This window comes from Cyprinus carpio, chromosome A2, assembly GCF_018340385.1.
Source record: "Cyprinus carpio isolate SPL01 chromosome A2, ASM1834038v1, whole genome shotgun sequence".
In the NCBI taxonomy this organism is placed as follows: domain Eukaryota; kingdom Metazoa; phylum Chordata; class Actinopteri; order Cypriniformes; family Cyprinidae; genus Cyprinus; species Cyprinus carpio.
The window spans coordinates 14,879,510-14,896,202 of NC_056573.1; the positions used below are offsets into that span (position 1 = coordinate 14,879,510).

At 37.9% G+C, this 16,693-nt stretch overlaps 2 protein-coding genes across 2 annotated transcripts; one reads left to right on the forward strand and one right to left on the reverse strand.

Moving 5' to 3' along the window:
• Positions 1–272: 272 nt before the first annotated feature.
• LOC109106966 (oxygen-regulated protein 1-like) lies at positions 273–8,495 on the reverse strand. Its single transcript, XM_019120238.2, has 3 exons — positions 7,688–8,495; positions 6,597–6,753; positions 273–6,425 (listed from the first exon to the last, which is right to left on the reverse strand). Exons 1-3 carry the CDS (start codon positions 8,360–8,362, stop codon positions 997–999), a joined length of 6,261 nt encoding a protein of 2,086 aa, XP_018975783.2. The 5' UTR covers positions 8,363–8,495; the 3' UTR covers positions 273–996.
• A 4,280-nt stretch (positions 8,496–12,775) lies between these two features.
• Positions 12,776–16,304, forward strand: LOC109103298 (transcription elongation factor A protein 1-like). The gene is made up of 10 exons (XM_042774686.1): positions 12,776–12,983; positions 13,525–13,587; positions 13,681–13,786; positions 14,343–14,442; positions 14,598–14,743; positions 15,217–15,273; positions 15,395–15,549; positions 15,644–15,790; positions 15,869–15,940; positions 16,052–16,304. The coding sequence occupies exons 1-10, from the start codon at positions 12,909–12,911 to the stop codon at positions 16,058–16,060; spliced, it is 930 nt and encodes a 309-aa protein (XP_042630620.1). The 5' UTR covers positions 12,776–12,908; the 3' UTR covers positions 16,061–16,304.
• Positions 16,305–16,693: the final 389 nt, after the last annotated feature.

The following is a 16,693-nucleotide window of genomic DNA, read 5'->3' on the forward strand; positions in this document are numbered from 1 at the left end:
TTGTAGAGGTGATGCAATTTTATTTGATTTCAGCACAATAAAAATAATCACATTTAATGTGATGATGATGAAAGCTGCCTGCATTGAACTTCCACTCTTCCCCAGGATGCTGTGCTATGATATTAATACTGCATTAAAAACTGCATTTTATTAAATGTAAAAGACAAAAAAAAAAAACTCAAAATAATCATAATAATTATAATAATTTATATTTTATGTATTTTAAGTTTTAAAGTTATGATGATTGGGTTTGGACATTAATCTGTTGTGTGTCAGTGTTTCATATGACCTAAGAAAAATATGAATTTTCTGGACTAACAATGACATTTGTTGGCACAGAAATATCAGACAACAGAGCATTGGTCACTCCTCTCTTATTCTAACCAAATGACTTTGGTTTATTTAACAGTATACATTACTTATTTGAGGGCTTCCATACAAAGCCATTTTGAAATGTGGTTCAAAGTGTGAGGCAACACATCTTTAGAAATCACTCAGCAGACCACTTCTTCGCAGTGCTGTTTTCATGAAATGTTATGAATGATAACTCTTTATTTATCTTAGTATTTCAGAGACTCTATACATCTCTGGTGGTGTTGGGCGGGGACAAGCATATTTTAGGGCTGAGGGTAAATTATTCAACATTCAAATAAGAGATTACATTAGGAAACAAGTGAAACAATTAAGTTCATTTTTTTTCTCTATGAGAAATACCACTTAGGAAGTTCAATAAGTTCAAGTAAATCAGATGATTTGTGCAATATAGCCTTTGTGAAATGAAATGTTGAAAATAACCCTAAACTGTTTATAACCGAAAGCTTAAAGACCAGCAGGCACCAAAGTGAGGAAATTAGAGTGTTTTCACTGCAGTTAAAGACTGTATGCATTTACAGTGTGTGGTTCAAACAGTTTAAGCAAATAAGCTACTGCAAATAAATTAAATCTTACAATAACTTAAATAGAAGCGCTTGTAGCTGGTTCATTTTCCCTTTTGAACTATAGTATTGGGCAGTGTTGCCCACACCTGAGATTTAGACCCTCCCTCGACTCCTCCTCTTGTACTCTCCAACTGTCTTGACTCTGAGATCTGTTAGATCGCAACCCCTCCTGAGGATGAACTTTCCCATCAGGCAGTTTGAATTCAACAGATGCGAATGAAGACATACTTCCATTTTTCTTTGCCCACATTTTAGAAGACTCACCCATTGGAGATACCTTAAGTTCCTTGTTTCTCCTAGCGTTCCCTCCATTGCTGACATTACTGACACTTTGAGCATCCAAGAGAGGATCAGAGTCACTGCTATGTGACATATTGAAGTACATACATTTTGGTGTAGGGGGTTTAGCCATGTCCTCCAGTTCAGAAGAGGATATTACAGCCAGAGGCAAGGCTTGGTTCTCACAATATGGGTCGGCTGAATACTCACTCCTGTTGTCCTGAGCCGTGTCAGCTGATGTGGTATCTGCATTTCCATACATTCCCATAGCTGCAGGAGGAGAGTTACGGATAAGGTGGTTTTCCTTGAGAAGCCACCTGCCTTTATCAATCAGCACTCCCTCTCCAAAGACCACTTTTAAAGCCATGCTCTGTACCGACTCAGAGTCTCCGTCAAGTGAACTTTTATCGCTTGGTGATCTACTGTGGGACAGTGTCTCTTGGATTGCACTTGTAGTCTCCTGAAAAGAAGCAAGACTGCTGCTTTTTAAACTTGGACTGGGAGTAGGTTTTGTTGTCATCCATGTAGACGATTTCATCAAGCCGTTCTCTTTTACATGGTTTATTCTTTTTGGCTTCTCTGAACTTTGTTTTATGATTTCTCGAAAAATACGTAACCTCTCCGCCTCCTCTTCTTCGCTCTCCGTAAAAAGCTCCTGCGACTGGTACCCACCATTGTCGGATGTCTCAGGCCTGTAATCAGACAGATCTGATGTATTCGGGCTCGGGAGACATTTTTGACCGTACTGATCATCTGTCCTTTGGCAAGCCATAAACATCTCCCTCATTTTACATTTGTCTGGCTCTAATCTGAGGTTGCCATTTGAATCACATGTGACAGTCAAGGTAGAGGACAACAAAGCCGAATTAATTAAGTCTAACAGCTCTTGTGAGATCTCAGTTGGATGTAGTAAATAATGATAGCCATGTTTCATACCCAAAGGTTTCTCAAACTGGTGCTCACTTGTACTCTGCATACTGCTGCATGACTCCCCTTCCACAGAATCTTTAGTATCAGTACACGAGTGTCTAACACCATCCACGCTATTTTGAGAATCAAACAAACCTACATAGTCTTCCTCTTCTACATCAAATTCTTCAGCAGAACTGTTCTTTTTAGTGAGACTATCTTCCTCTAATGTCTGAACTTTGCAGTGTTCGGAATCACTTGTGTTTGGCTTCGTTTCTGTCCCATGCTCATCCACAGCCTCAGGATCAGAGATTTTACAGAAGTCTGGTTCAGCATCTTGATCTGCTCTATAAACTTCATAGCTCTCATGGTCCACCTCATTAATGTCAAGTTCTTTCACAAGCCCATTTTCAATTTGGTGCGTTTTCTTGTATTCAGCATCAGGAGTCATACCATTTTCATCATTACTAACATATTGAGGGCTGCTGTTGGAGTTTGGATCAGGATCCTCACCTTCTGAGACCTCTGGCACATCTTCTTGTTGATCTGCATCTTTGACATCTGGAGACATCACCTGAGCATCTTCTTGGCTGGATGATTCTAATGTTTGCTCTCTACATTCATCCTCTGTATCATAATGAGGCGATGATGTCTCTGAGGGCTCTGAGTGAATGGACATACGTTCTGATAAGATGGACTTGTTTTCTTGTTCAAGTCCTCCATCACTAATCATTTCCTCAAAATCAAGATCAGCTTCCTCTCTGATGCAGTCCTCAATTGTACTGTACTGATTTTCCTCATTTAGCTCAGTTGCCTCTCTGTCTGAAAACGGCATGCTCTCAGTTTCTAATGCTGAACATGAGCGTTCGGCATTTATGTCGTCGGTTTCTGAAGCATCTGATTGTTCTCTAGTTACCCTGATGTTCTGAATGGTGTCCTCCTCCTCAACATCAGTGTTTCGTTGTTCTATAATCTCTGGCGTTACATTGTCCTCACTTTCAGACATATTGTCTTGGTGATCAGAGAGCTCAGAAACTTCTTCTACAGCTACATCTGTCCTCTTTTGTTCAGATATTGGAGAACGATTTCCTTCACCAACGTTGTTTTCAGATTCTGAGTCTTCATACATTACCCATTCTTGCATGTTCTCTGCATTCATCTGGTTGTTTTCAGATGTTTCTAAAATATCTGCTTTACTTGAATTTCTACCATTAAACTCAGGTGACTGAATGGGCACTGCTATACCAGAATCTTCATTACCCCGGTCCTCTTCTATAGTTTCTGAGTGAGGGGAATGAGCTTGAATTAAACACAGTTCCTGAGATTCTGGTTCCATTGGATCATTGGTTATGTCATCATTCTCAATATTCTCATTTTCCTCTTCCATGTCAGCAGCTTTTTTTAAACTACCACTTAAGGAGCCATCTTCATCTTCCATTTCTTTACCCAAGATTTCACTGATGGCATCATCATGTTTGATTAAGTCTGCTTGATTAAAATACTTTAGTTCTCCTTCAACGAGAGAGGAAATCTCTCTGTGAAGCTCTTTAGGCATGTTCAGTTCATCCAGTAACTGTTCTATACACAAACTTTGCTGTTTGTCCTGATTTTCCGTTTCTTCTTCTAAGTCCACTTCTACAGCAAACTCCTGCTCTGAGAATCTTGAGGACAGCGGCGGACTATCTTCAAGGACATTTTGCTCTTGGAAATCTCTCCAGCTTTGTTTTAATTTGGATGAAGTTGAACTTTGAAGACTGGTCAAGCTGGCCTTTAGCTCATCTTCATCTTTAATATTGGATATTTTTTCCAAGGACTGCATTACCTGCAGGGCTTCTGGACAGACATTAGAGTTGCTGGCTTGTGATTCATCTTTGTAGAGGACTGAAAGTCCATCTCTCAGAGTCATCAGTGACAAGAAAGACAGAAGAGCTCTAGAGGGAGAACCAAAGGCAGAGGCCACCTGAGAGGAAAAATCCGGGAGACTACTAGACTTTTCCCTTTCCAAAGGTGTTAAGCGGGCCTGACTCAATGCCTGCTTGATGGACTGAACAGACAAACACAACTGTTGCAAAACTGGCTTCATGCCTGACCTAACTCTGACCTCTGTTCTTTGTGATGTCTCAGAAGGGTCAGGTGGAACCAAGTTCTCAGATGACTTGTGCATTCTTACAAGACTCTCCTGTTCAGAATGTACCCTCAAAATTGGCATCGATTTATAAAATCCTATCGGCCTCTGTAGCTCAGTTGGATCTCCCTCACAACTTATTTGTACAGGTGGCCTCTCGTCAGAATTATCTTCTAAAGAAGGGCCTTCAACATCTACGCTATCTTTTTCAGGGTCACTTTTAATATTAGAGCCATCAGTGGAGTCACTACCTATCTGGAATACTGCTCTTGGTACAATCTCTGGATGGTTTGTTTCATCATCATAGGGCACAGATTCTGGTTCAATTTTATTTAGCCAGCTTTCAACATATTGATTTACACCGGTCAAAGACAATTGTAGCACAGGCAATGACACATTTTCACTCAACTCCTGTTTTTCTTTAGAGGATTTTGATCTGACACCATTCATTGACTTTTGTTTCGGTAGCCTCTTTATTGGGGACGCTGGATGGGCTGGCAATTGAATGTCTAAAGTCTTCTTCTTTAATTTAGGCTGCTGAGAGTCATGGTCCTTTGTGTTTACTTTGTAGGAAATGTTGTTGATGGTTTTATCTTTTAACCTGAGATCTTTATCTGACCGACTTTGATTCCCAGTATTGAGATTCAAGTTTCTAATTTTTGGAGAACTTTCAAATGTTTTTGTCTTCTTATTTTTGTCTCTTACAACTATGTGTTCAGGTCTGTCACTTTCTGCTGAGCTAGTCCTTTTCTCTGATCCTGTGTTGCTTGGTGTGTCTGAAGTCATTTGGAGGACTTTTGAAGACCCTGGAGCACTGCCCCTTATTTTTTTCCCAAATCCAGATGATTCAGAAGAAGTACTTTTCTTTGATTTTTTGGACTTTGGTGTATTGATTTCATTACTAACAATGCTTTTATCATCAGAGACTTGTTCCATCGATGCTGCTGGATGCATAATTTCCTTTTCAATCATTTCTGACGTGTACTCAACCAAAGTTTGTTTTTCATCATCAGTGAGGATGGATGGATTGTTGTTTATTTTTTTTGGAGGTGTTGAACAGGCAGATGACAATGACAGCATATTAGTTTTTCCACCATCCTGGGAGTTGGAACTTGTGGACTGCCTACTAAAATCTACATCACAATCATTACTTGACGAACGGGGTTCTGAGTCTATTGAGCCTTTTGTGTGATATCCAGGCTTGTTGTCCACATACACCTGTGTATTTGCATTGTATTTGTCACACATACCCTGTGATTCATATTTGTGCATCACAGTCTCTGTTATTTCCATCGTCCCATTGTTTTGTAGCTGGGGAATCTGTGCAACACCTGAGGATCTAAAGGAGGAGTCAGACTTTTTCTGCCTAACCTCTCCTGATTCACTCCTACAAGGTTTTGACACAGTTCTTGTGCTGCTGCTACTGCTGCAACTGACCACACAGTAACCCTCCGTCAGCTCTCCCTGTGCAGTTCGCTCCATGTATGAGTACGCACCTACTGTACTCTCCTGAACTTCAGTCCCTGAAACAGTTTTGATGGTTTCGACTGAGGCCTCTTTTCTTCGTTGTCTGGAACCTGGAGTGGGTGGCCTTCTATATTTGGACTTGGGCTTTTCAGATGATGCATCACTGCCATAATATTCCCTTTCTTCTTTGATGAATCCTACAGATTTGTTAACAAGTGTATTGATTTCTTTAGAATCTAGGCTGTGAAGTCCATTCGACCCTTTACCTGAGTCATTGGTTACATCTAATGAGTTTGCACCCGACTGTGGCTTGTAATTGCACACTGCACTCTGCTGGTTATTAACGGAAATGCGGTTCAGTGTAGTTGTCCAGTGGATCATTTCCTCTTGTTTTATAGTAAGATGCACCTTCATCTCCACTGTCATGCTGCCATCTTCATTGACCTGGAATGATTTTTCAATGTCATCTTCGGTAGGCATAATGGAGTAATTCCTCTGCTCCACACCATTCATATAGTCACAAGTTTCCATCTCGTCTGATCCCATTGGCTGACTGCCTTCAGTTTCCATTGATTCATTCATTGTTCTATTGTGCTCTGTCAGATTTCCATTTAGTGACTTATTGATCTGCTCTACAATGAACCTCTCAGAAGATAAAGAGAAATTCCTTGATCTTGAAATAGTCCCAGCTGGAAACTTTTTTTCTTCTTATGGACGAATGATCCGATATTATTAGAAGACAGAAGATGGAAGATGGTGAGGGGAAAAAAGAGAAAAAACACCAGCAATTAAACTTGAAAATCAGAATGTAAGATCAATATCAGTTTATCACTCAAGTGAAGAGCTAAAAAAAAATCATATTAATCATTTGAGCTTACGTAATAGTGTCTCAGTTTGTGTCGGATACAAAGATTCAGAAATCCTTGAATGGACTTTAGTGGGAGCTTGGAGATTGTAGTTTCCTTTTCTGAAGGGTTCGTTACCAGCCGCCACAACAATCCCAGAGCACAAGATGAGGGCAGGAAGCCCTTCAACCTATAAATAGAAAAGAAACTTATATGCATCCAGTAAATAACTTTTTTTTTTTCAGAAGTCCAAACTTTAAGACATAAGTTTGACAGCTCACATGAGCTTTAGTCAGTCATGTGTGTGACATTCCTTGAGACACCACAAGATTATAGTGTACTCTCACAGCTGGGGGTAAGAATTAAAACACCGTGGCTTAGTAAATCAAGATTTGAGGGAATGACTAATCAACAAAGACATAGTGTACTTTAAAACTTAAAAGCTAAAAAGGTCGAATTCTTGCACAAAAAATACCTAATAGGATAAAAATTCAATGACAAGGAAAAGCAAAAGTTATTTAACAGTGCCACAATCTTTTGTACAAAACCAAAACACTACAGTGTAATATCACAGCATTTTAGTTTCTTTTTTCTGTTAGTCAAAGATAGTAGTATAATTGAGTGATTACATAAAATGCATCAAAATTAATGTCCTTATTTTTAGAACACATTGATTTTTTTTAAAGAACTTTATTTAAATACTTTTTGAAGGGCACAGTGATGTGTGAAATAGAGAAAAATTATTTCAGTAACTTAAGCCAACCGTAGTGTTAGCAGTTCAGATCCTTAAATGGTTGACCATTGTTCGCTATATTGAACCTTATGAGACATGGTGTCCAAAACGGTGTTTTCCTTTTAATTAAATTAAATTCTAACATCCTTGTTTACCTTAACATTTCAAACTTTATATATATATATATATATATATATATACAACAGTCCTCAATTCTGATTGGTCAGCAGCTGTGTTTTATGCAAGATATAACACGTTTATGACCGCTTCACCCAATGGTTCTGTGTATCACTGTGCAATATCTTTAGCAACCACCATTAGCAACATAAACATTCAATAATTTCAATAAAGTCAAAACTGTTCCATGTATGCATGTATAATATATACTTACTCTTCTGCCATCTTCTGTGTAAAGCTTCACAACTGGGAACTGCATCACCTGAGAAAGATAATCCAAAAGAGCTTCAAAATTTGGGGCTGTTCTCCTATGGAGAACAATTACTCGCTTCATACTCGGATCCCTGTTTTTGTACACTGTCACTCTTTTTGGTGTTCGTACCATGCACAAACGTGTGTTTTCGGCCATTTTTCCTGCCCGTGTGGTCACTTCATTTCTCTTTGATAGCTGCCGGACCAGTTCTCTGCGTGCTTGTCGTTCTGCACTGGCAGGTCTAGTTGTGTTCCAAGGGACCTGTCTCTTATGAACCTTATGCAAGTTAAAAGGCTTGACTTTCTTCTGATCTGAGCACAGATAAGAGCCCCCATCCTGCACATCATCAAGGGTGTGGACAACATGTGTTCCCCTGGGTGTTGTGATGGTCCTTACCCCAAATGGAAGAGGCACTTTCTTGGAGAGGGCATCTAGAAGGGCATCAAAGGTTTTAAAAGTGCGGCTGTTGATGACCATTCGGTGCCCTGTGAACTGAGGGTCCCCGCTCTTGTAGAAACATACCCTCTTAGTGGTAATGGGGTCTGGTTGGGGGTGTAGGGGTCTGGAGACCAATGTCTGCAAACTCCCCACTGACACGTCAGGATGGGGTGCATCATTAAGGTGTGTTGTGCTCATATTAAGAGATACTGGGGAAAAAAATTAAAGTACCAACAGTTAAATAACAAAGACGTTTTTTCAGTTATTTATTTCAGTTACATAATTTTCATAACTTTTCTCAACATCACAGGGTTTTTCTATTTAATTTTCATTTTTTTTTTTTTTTGTGCATAATAACAACAAAAATGCTGCACTGCATTCCATAATATTGTTCTGTTCTTACTATCTGCATCCCATTAGGTTTGATTCTACCTTACTGAAATTGCTTCCACATCCACTTTGTGTCACCCATAAAGCAAGTGTTTTTGTAAATGAATGTACTCTAGGGGAATTTCAGCTTATGACAATAAAACAGAACCTTTAAATTATGTGATATGCTCTTTTTTAATGGCGTCTTTATACTTTGCAATTCTTACAACTACAAATGCATTAGAAAAATCAATCTGTAGTTCATTAGCAGCAACAGCTACATTCGTCTGTCAGGTATTGTTTTCAATTTTTCATTAAAGTCATTAATGAAATGGCTTCTCGCAGTCAACAGTGAAATGGCCTCTTCAGCAATTCAGAACATCAGGAATGTTTGCTTAACATGGCCAGGTATAAGAATGCAAGTCAATGAACAAATGCTTATGCTAATATGTAATGAACTCTACTTAACCTACATAGAGATAAAACAAATAATGTACATTTTTATTCAAACAATAAAATAACCTGAAAAATGTGTTACTCTGAAAAAAAAAATAAAGAAATATGGAAACGGGTCAGTCCTAAATGCTATATGAAAACATCATCCTTATACAGAGTGCTTTGCCGTGTGGCACAGACAGCCTCATTCAATTGACAAATGATGTTCCACAAGAATTTTTCAGTGCAGTAAACTATTGCATAACAGGCACAAGACATGTTCTGGAAACCATGATTCAAAAGCACATATATATAAAGTTCAAACACAGAAATCACCTTCTTATCTGCTGCAAAAAGACAATGCCTTTTAAACACCATACTGAATAATATCTTATGATTAGCACACACTTTCTAAAGCAGGTTAATTTACCAATATAAACATTTTAAAAATATATACAGAATATGCAACTAGTTTTATGCTACTATTTAGATAAAAACACCAATATCTGAAGCCACTTATCCTACCTTATTTCACATTTTCAGGAGGGTTGAGTTGGTGAGTTTGTTGTCCATCAACTGAAGAGATTATGAACAACGCACAATGCTATTTTGGGATGGCAGGCATCAGGGTCGATTTGTGTAATCTTTGCTCATGATTAAACAGCATTTTAGAGAAAGACAGCATCAAGAATATTATCATTTTAAGCCCTCATATATTAAAAGAAATGTAAAAAAAAGAACATTTTTAAACTGGTTTGTATAATCTAAGCATTTGCACTAACATATAATTAAACTGTATTTAACCTAGGAGGTTTCTAACTGTACAGTAGTGATAACCATAATAACAGTAAGTGTGATGAATAATATACAAACATAAAACATCATGATTAAGTTATACAACTACCTCTTGCAAACCTTTCGGTTGATCTCAACTGTTTGTATATGCTAATACCTGCATCTTTGTCTCATTTGACTGTAAACAAATTACATATGTAAATGCTGTTTTAGAAGTATCTATTCTGCTGTGTGTGTGTGTGTGTGTGTGTGTGTGTGTGTGTGTGTGTGTGTGTGTGTGTGTGTGTGTGTGTGTGTGTGTGTGATATCCAGCAGATGGCTGAAGGTGTTTCTAATTTCTTGCAGAGATATAAGCAGATTTAAGGCCTCTGTTAATAGGGATTAGAGTGGGGTGAAGTGGAGAGGTTTTATGCTGTAGCTGACTATAAGGGAAAGGGAAGTCTCAGCTGGTAAAGCATGTGTTTCTCAGTGGGAGCATAACTGTGATACAGAAGCACAGTGGGAATATTGTGATTGGTTTACAGTAGGGCAACATCAGTTCTTAGTGCATTACATCTGGGGTGATGCTAATCTTGTATCACATGAATCAATCAGTAGATATAGATATGTACAGCATAAGAGTTAACTCTACTTACTGAATCTACTTACTGAATCATTCTTTAACTTTTTTTTTCTTCATAATGAGAAATTGTTTGATGTTTGTTCATTGATATTCTGCAGTTTCTAGTAATCTCGAGGCTCCCCGTCATGTCTCAGGTATTTTTATAGGATTTCCTTATCAGCATGGGGTGGAGATTTGCCTTGCAGTGTTTCTAGGGAAATTTCAAGCAGTTTGGTTTGAGCAGAACAGTTTCACTCACTGATCAAGCTCTGTTACTCTGTTCTATAACTACTGTAGTTGAGTTTCAGGGCAGTGTAGGGTACATTCTTGCTGTCATTATCAAAACATGCCATAATAATTATAAATTTTTATGCTCATTAGGGCAAAACAAATTCACTGGATGTGGAATCACATTGTCTTGGTCTCTAAGGAATAAAGGCTTGTACACATGCAAGGCCCAAGAAAATGTTGATATAACGCCATACCTATTTATTTATTGAAATCTGAATCCAACTTTAGAATTAATTTTCATCTATTAAATGGATTAATTTATTTTTTCTTTTTTTATGTGGATTTTTTTATTAGTGATGTTGCAATGTCTATTATTCTGGATTGAAATTTTGATTTTGTTTTGATATATGAGGCACTCAACAAACATATAGCAGTGATAAGCTTGATCCAAAAGAACTGATTTGTGACAAACCTTCCAGCATGAAAGTCTGAAATTTACAAGCAGTGATAAGCTTGATCTTATTTGTTCTTAATGTTATGTCATGAAGGAGTATTATATAGGCTGATTTTGGCCACAACCTCCCACAGTCCAGAACATCATTACCCTTGTGCATTATATTCTAATATCTACATATGTTTTAAAAAGAAAGAAAGAAAGTTATTATCTTAATATGTACATATGTTTTTTAAACTTGTGCATTATATTCTAATATAAAGGTCGACAGTATGTTACGCAATATTTCACCAAGAAAAGGTGGGTTTGTAAGTAGGCCTAAATTGTTAGTGGACCGCCCGTGACAATGATCGTTTATTGTGTAATATTTATAGATTATATATATCTTGTATAATGTTTATATATTCAATCAATTTACTTTTATATGTTTTTTGATTTTCCAGTTTTTTCTACTCTTTTTAGGTTTAAGTTTACTACTTTTGTAGGCATTATGATTTTCCAGTTTTAGCTTTTGATTTTTGTTGGGATCAATATACTTCGAAAAGCGCACCAAAAGAACTGATTTTGTGATATATCCTCACCATAGACAGTAAAATAGCCCACCGGAAACCCCATGGACACAGCGACCCCAGTGTTTGGATAAGTTTTTAAATCAATAAATACAAGTGTATTAAGAGTGCTCGTTTTCGTTACATTTCAACCATGTTAAAAATATTAGGTTAGCGACTGTCATTTTAGAACTTCCGAATACACCATTCTGACGCGCAGTATATACTCAAACTAAGCAATTACTGGTGGTGATGGGATGGAGTTCGTCATTGACCTGATGTCAAAATACAGCATGTGAAAAAAAACCTTCTCAGTCTCTGTCCGTGCAAACTGCCATCGTTAATCTTGCAGAGACGGCGAGCTTGAGCGGGGAGTTCTTTGGCGTGAGTGAGCAGGAGTAAGTATTCTGATTAATTATTTTGTATAGTATTTTAAAATGTAACGCCAGTACGCCATATCTCTTGACGTCTCCCCGATTGCCTGCGAGCTTCTCCTCCTGTCTGTACGGTAATTTCTCTACTGTGCGACAGAGAGTCGAGTGGTTATGACGCAATCGTTAGCCTATTTTTACAAAAACTGTTTCTACGGGGCCATAATGTAACATAGAAGGTAATGGAGCCCTTTATACATTGTCGTGTATCTTTAGAAATAAATAATGGACAAATGGAGTCTTTAAACGCCTCAGATGTAAAGTTATTCGCTGTCAAAGTGACGCAAAAATGAATGGGAGTCAATGGGATGCTAACGCAAGTGAAGTTCTGCTACAAGATGGCGGCACGCGGCCGACTTCAACTTCCGGTCGACTTCCTTGCCCCCTGATTCAAGATTGCTGATTGTGGAAGAATTAATGTTAGGGTCGACTTCGTAGTAAGCACGAGCACCAGCGCGCTCTAGTGTTGCAAACAGAGGTTGCTGGAATCTCACCAAACAGTACTTCCAACAAATCACTGCCAAATCGCTCCATACCATACGGCTCAAGATATTTGACATCTTGTTTATAACATCTGAATCACTTATGTGTGTAAATTTCAAGTGGTGTAAGGATAAACGAGATGAAATGCATTAATTCAGAACACTTCAAGTGTGACGCACGTTCGGTTCTTCGATTAGTGTTGCCTGCGCTTTACGTCGATCGATTGATCCATGGCGCTGCTAGTCAATGGTTTGATTAGTGATGTCTGGGTTCTTCATAGAAACGCCTTCCTGCCAAAGGAGCGCTGCTGCGTTTGCCGCCGGTTGAGTGGCGTGTTCGCGTGTGGTTCTACATATTTTATACATTTAAACTCCGTTTAAACCACTAAACATCAATAATGAATAAGAAAGAAGAGGACGATATCATCCGGATCGCAAAAAAGATGGATAAAATGGCACAGAAGAAGAACGGGGTGAGGTGTTTTGTCATGAATGAGTTCCCAGTCTCGGACCAGACGAGGCTAGTTACTTAGCAAGCTAACAGCTACAAAAACGAAGAAGAACTGATTTCATCATCTACAGCGAAACTGAGAATCTTTTTTTAGATCTGATTTAGTGGTTAATGCTTAAGTGAGAGAAATATCTAGTGGTTTAGTTTATTGTTTAAGAAACTCAACGCTTAGCGGGGAAATTAGCAGCATTAACGTTAGCTGTTTGCGCGGATAAATGCACAGGGTCACTCAACGGGAGACAATAATGCAAATGATTTATTTTAGGAAAAAAAAACCTGACTCTTGCGTTCAGTATGTTTAAAAATACATAATAAAGCAATGTTTTACCCATATCGTGGCAGTAAAAGTGAGGATAGTTAGGTGTTATGCTACATAGTAACTTCTGTTGAGGTTTCTGTTAACATGCTTATGTGTTATTGAAGTTCTCAAAGTTTACTGTGTCTATCAATGTATCATAATGAAATGGTGTTTTAGTAAGCCGGGTTTTTTTTTTTTTAATTAGGCCGGTGCACTGGACTTATTAAAGGAACTAAAGAATATACCCATGACCCTGGAGCTTCTGCAGGTATGTTTACTCTGTTGTTCACTGCTCCTCGTGCGCGCTTCGGTGCTCAAATACAATTTAATGAGAGATTTCTACTGCTTTTCTTATGAATAGTCTACGAGGATAGGGATGTCGGTCAATGGCATCCGCAAGCAGAGCACAGATGATGAAGTGACCTCACTGGCCAAGTCCTTGATCAAATCCTGGAAGAAATTGCTTGGTAAGTGTAATCAACAAATAACATTAGCTTTTTCATTTGAATCTACGTGTAAGCAAAACGTGTTTTTTAAAATGCTGTAAGCATTTCTTATTAGTTTTTTTGTTTGTTTGTTTTTTTGGTTGAATTGCCCATATATAGTATTTGGTTATTAAGAGGTCATAAAATGCTTGTATCAGCATGCTTATATTTAATTTAGACACTTAAGCTGCAATTAAAATATTAGAAGTATCAAGTATTTAAACCAGTGATTGCACTGCACACACATTTTTAAAGTGGGCCTTATGTTTATGTGTCTAAATACTTTTTGGGGCTTTGTGTGTAATATAACGTATAATACTGAGTAATTCATTTCAAACTTTTTTAGTTTCTTATGTAACATTAATATAAGTCATCATGGGTTTGTGTTGTTGTAATACCATTAATTGCCTGTATGTGGTAGCAACTGAGGTTTTCTTTTGTACAAGATTTTGAGTCACCACACAGATATATAGGTCAATTTCTGATTATTTTTAGTATTACACTGATGAAATGTCTAAAGAGTGGTTTTGACATCCAGATGAACCTGCTGCAGAAAAGAACTCTGAGGAGAAAAAGAAGGAACACACATCACCAGTGGTTTCACCATCTCAAGCCAGCCCGGAGCCCATAGAGGAGAGGTACCAAGACCAATTTTAATGGTCATAAGATTATTTTAAAATTAAATAATCACATTGCTCATGATCTTAGTCATTAAATAAGGCTTTATCTATCTAACGTTCTCATCCTCTGATTTCTGTTCCTTTTTCCTCTGTCTCTTTATTTCTTCTCTCAGCTCAAGCAGTAATTCTAGCAGTAAGAGTGAGTCTGTCGATATAACACCCAACACACTGATAGCCACTTTCCCACGAGCACCAGGCACATCTGACTCAGTCCGTATCAAGTGCAGGGAGATGCTGTCAAGTGCTTTGCAAACAGGAGGCAAGTCATGGCAGGCAATTCTTCCGCACACATATTTTTCACCTTGCTAAGTTACCATACAGTGTCTTGCCAAGAGGATTTAGACTTGGTACTAATTTTGTTATCTTTCTAAATTATAAATCATACATTCAAACTTGAGTGAATGTTGCAAAATGCATGGAATACTTTGATTAATACAAATTTTATTGAACTCTTTAATTATATATTAATTTAATCATTTATTTTTGTGTCATTTTTAGACTGTCATATTAAATTGAAGAAAATTTTAACTAATTGAAAATGTTGAATGTTTATGGTCCGTATACTTTTGCAAGGTGTGTGTGTGTGTGTATATATATATATATATATATATATATATATATATATGTATGTATGTATGTATGTATGTATGTATGTATGTGTGTGTGTGTGTGTACGCGTGCGCACGCATTTTCTTGTTTTGAAATGGTTAAAGTGTTGTCTTTTTCTTTTAGATGATTACATTGCAATTGGTGCTGACTGTGATGAACTTGGAGCTCAGATTGAAGAATATATCCTTTTCATATTCATCCCAAAAAAGTAGCAATTGTTATTGAAATATGAGCAAAGTCTGAAAAAAATACTAGTTTTCAGCATACAAAATTTCACATGCATTCCTTGACCAACTTGCACGTGTCTTTTTGGAGTTCAAAAATACTGATATGAAATACAAGAATCGCGTACGAAGCCGAATATCCAATCTTAAGGATGCAAAGAACCCCAACCTGAGAAGGAATGTGCTCTGTGGGAATGTGAGTCCAGACCGCATAGCAAAAATGACAGCAGAGGTGAGTGACAACCAGTTCACTTTAACATTGTGTAATAATTATAGAAACATGTTCTCTCTCTCATACTGACTTTGTGGAAATCTAAATCCAATAGGAAATGGCAAGTGATGAGCTGAAGGAGATGCGTAAGAATCTGACCAAAGAAGCCATCAGGGACCACCAGGTGGCCACTTCTGGGGGCACCCAGACTGACTTGTTCACTTGTGGCAAGTGCAAAAAGAAAAAGTGTACCTACACCCAGGTAAACCTAGACAATGTTTATGAATATCAGTGTAGGGTTTTTTATATATACATTTTATAAACACACAACATTCTTTAGGTTCAAACTCGAAGTGCTGATGAACCGATGACAACATTTGTCTTCTGCACTGAATGTGGAAATAGGTGGAAGGTATGTTTTTGCTTTTGCTATTTAATTTTGTTGTATCCATTGATAAATTGATATTATCCACAAACAAGGCAAATTTAATTAACGCTGTCTCTATTCTATCTGTTTCCACAGTTCTGCTGAAGTTGGGGTTTGTTCTTTGTGTTTGGAGATGTAGCTAAATTCCAGGACCACATTTCTGTATCATGGACAACAATTTAATGGTTCACCTGATGTACAAAGGCCACAGTAGATCCTATCAACTGTTTGTTTTATTTTAAAGGGGTCATATGATGCGATTTCAATTTTTCCTTTCTCTTTGGAGTGTTACAAGTTCTTGGTGCATAAGGAAGATCTGTAAAGTTGCAAAGACTAAAGTCTCAAATCCAAAGAGATATTCTTTATAAAAGTTAACAGTCAACCACACCCCCCTAAAACAGCTTGTTCTAACATGCCCCCACATGTCTACGTCACTATGTGGGAAGATTTGCATAATGCTGACCAAATGTTCACGCAAAGAAAGCAGGCGTAACTTTTATTCTCTCTGTTGCCGCCAGCACCATGTTGTGGAGTCGTTGTGTTTAGTTGTGAAAGCAAAACTACTTGTTTGGCCTTCCAAAGGAGGACACGACTAGAAATCAGTGGTTAAGTTGTATTTCAACACTGTTCCAGAACAGTCCAACCCAAATATTTAGATGTGTACTGCACATTTTATGGAGGATGAGGTCTGTTTTCTGAACCAGTATCCTGCAATGCGTCTGTGGCACAACGGCTGTT

What these genes read in the sequence shown, in the direction of transcription:
- LOC109103298 (XM_042774686.1), top strand. Translation starts at nt 12,909, where the DNA reads ATGAATAAGAAAGAAGAGGACGATATCATCCGGATCGCAAAAAAGATG. An exon ending in AAGTGCTTTGCAAACAGGAG is followed by an intron (nt 14,744 to 15,216) that starts GCAAGTCATGGC and finishes TTTTTCTTTTAG; the next exon opens with ATGATTACATTGCAATTGGT. An exon ending in AAAAGTGTACCTACACCCAG is followed by an intron (nt 15,791 to 15,868) that starts GTAAACCTAGAC and finishes AACATTCTTTAG; the next exon opens with GTTCAAACTCGAAGTGCTGA.
- LOC109106966 (XM_019120238.2), bottom strand. Translation starts at nt 8,362, where the DNA reads ATGAGCACAACACACCTTAATGATGCACCCCATCCTGACGTGTCAGTG. An exon ending in ACACAGAAGATGGCAGAAGA is followed by an intron (nt 6,754 to 7,687) that starts GTAAGTATATAT and finishes TTCTATTTATAG; the next exon opens with GTTGAAGGGCTTCCTGCCCT. An exon ending in ACAAACTGAGACACTATTAC is followed by an intron (nt 6,426 to 6,596) that starts GTAAGCTCAAAT and finishes TTCGTCCATAAG; the next exon opens with AAGAAAAAAAGTTTCCAGCT.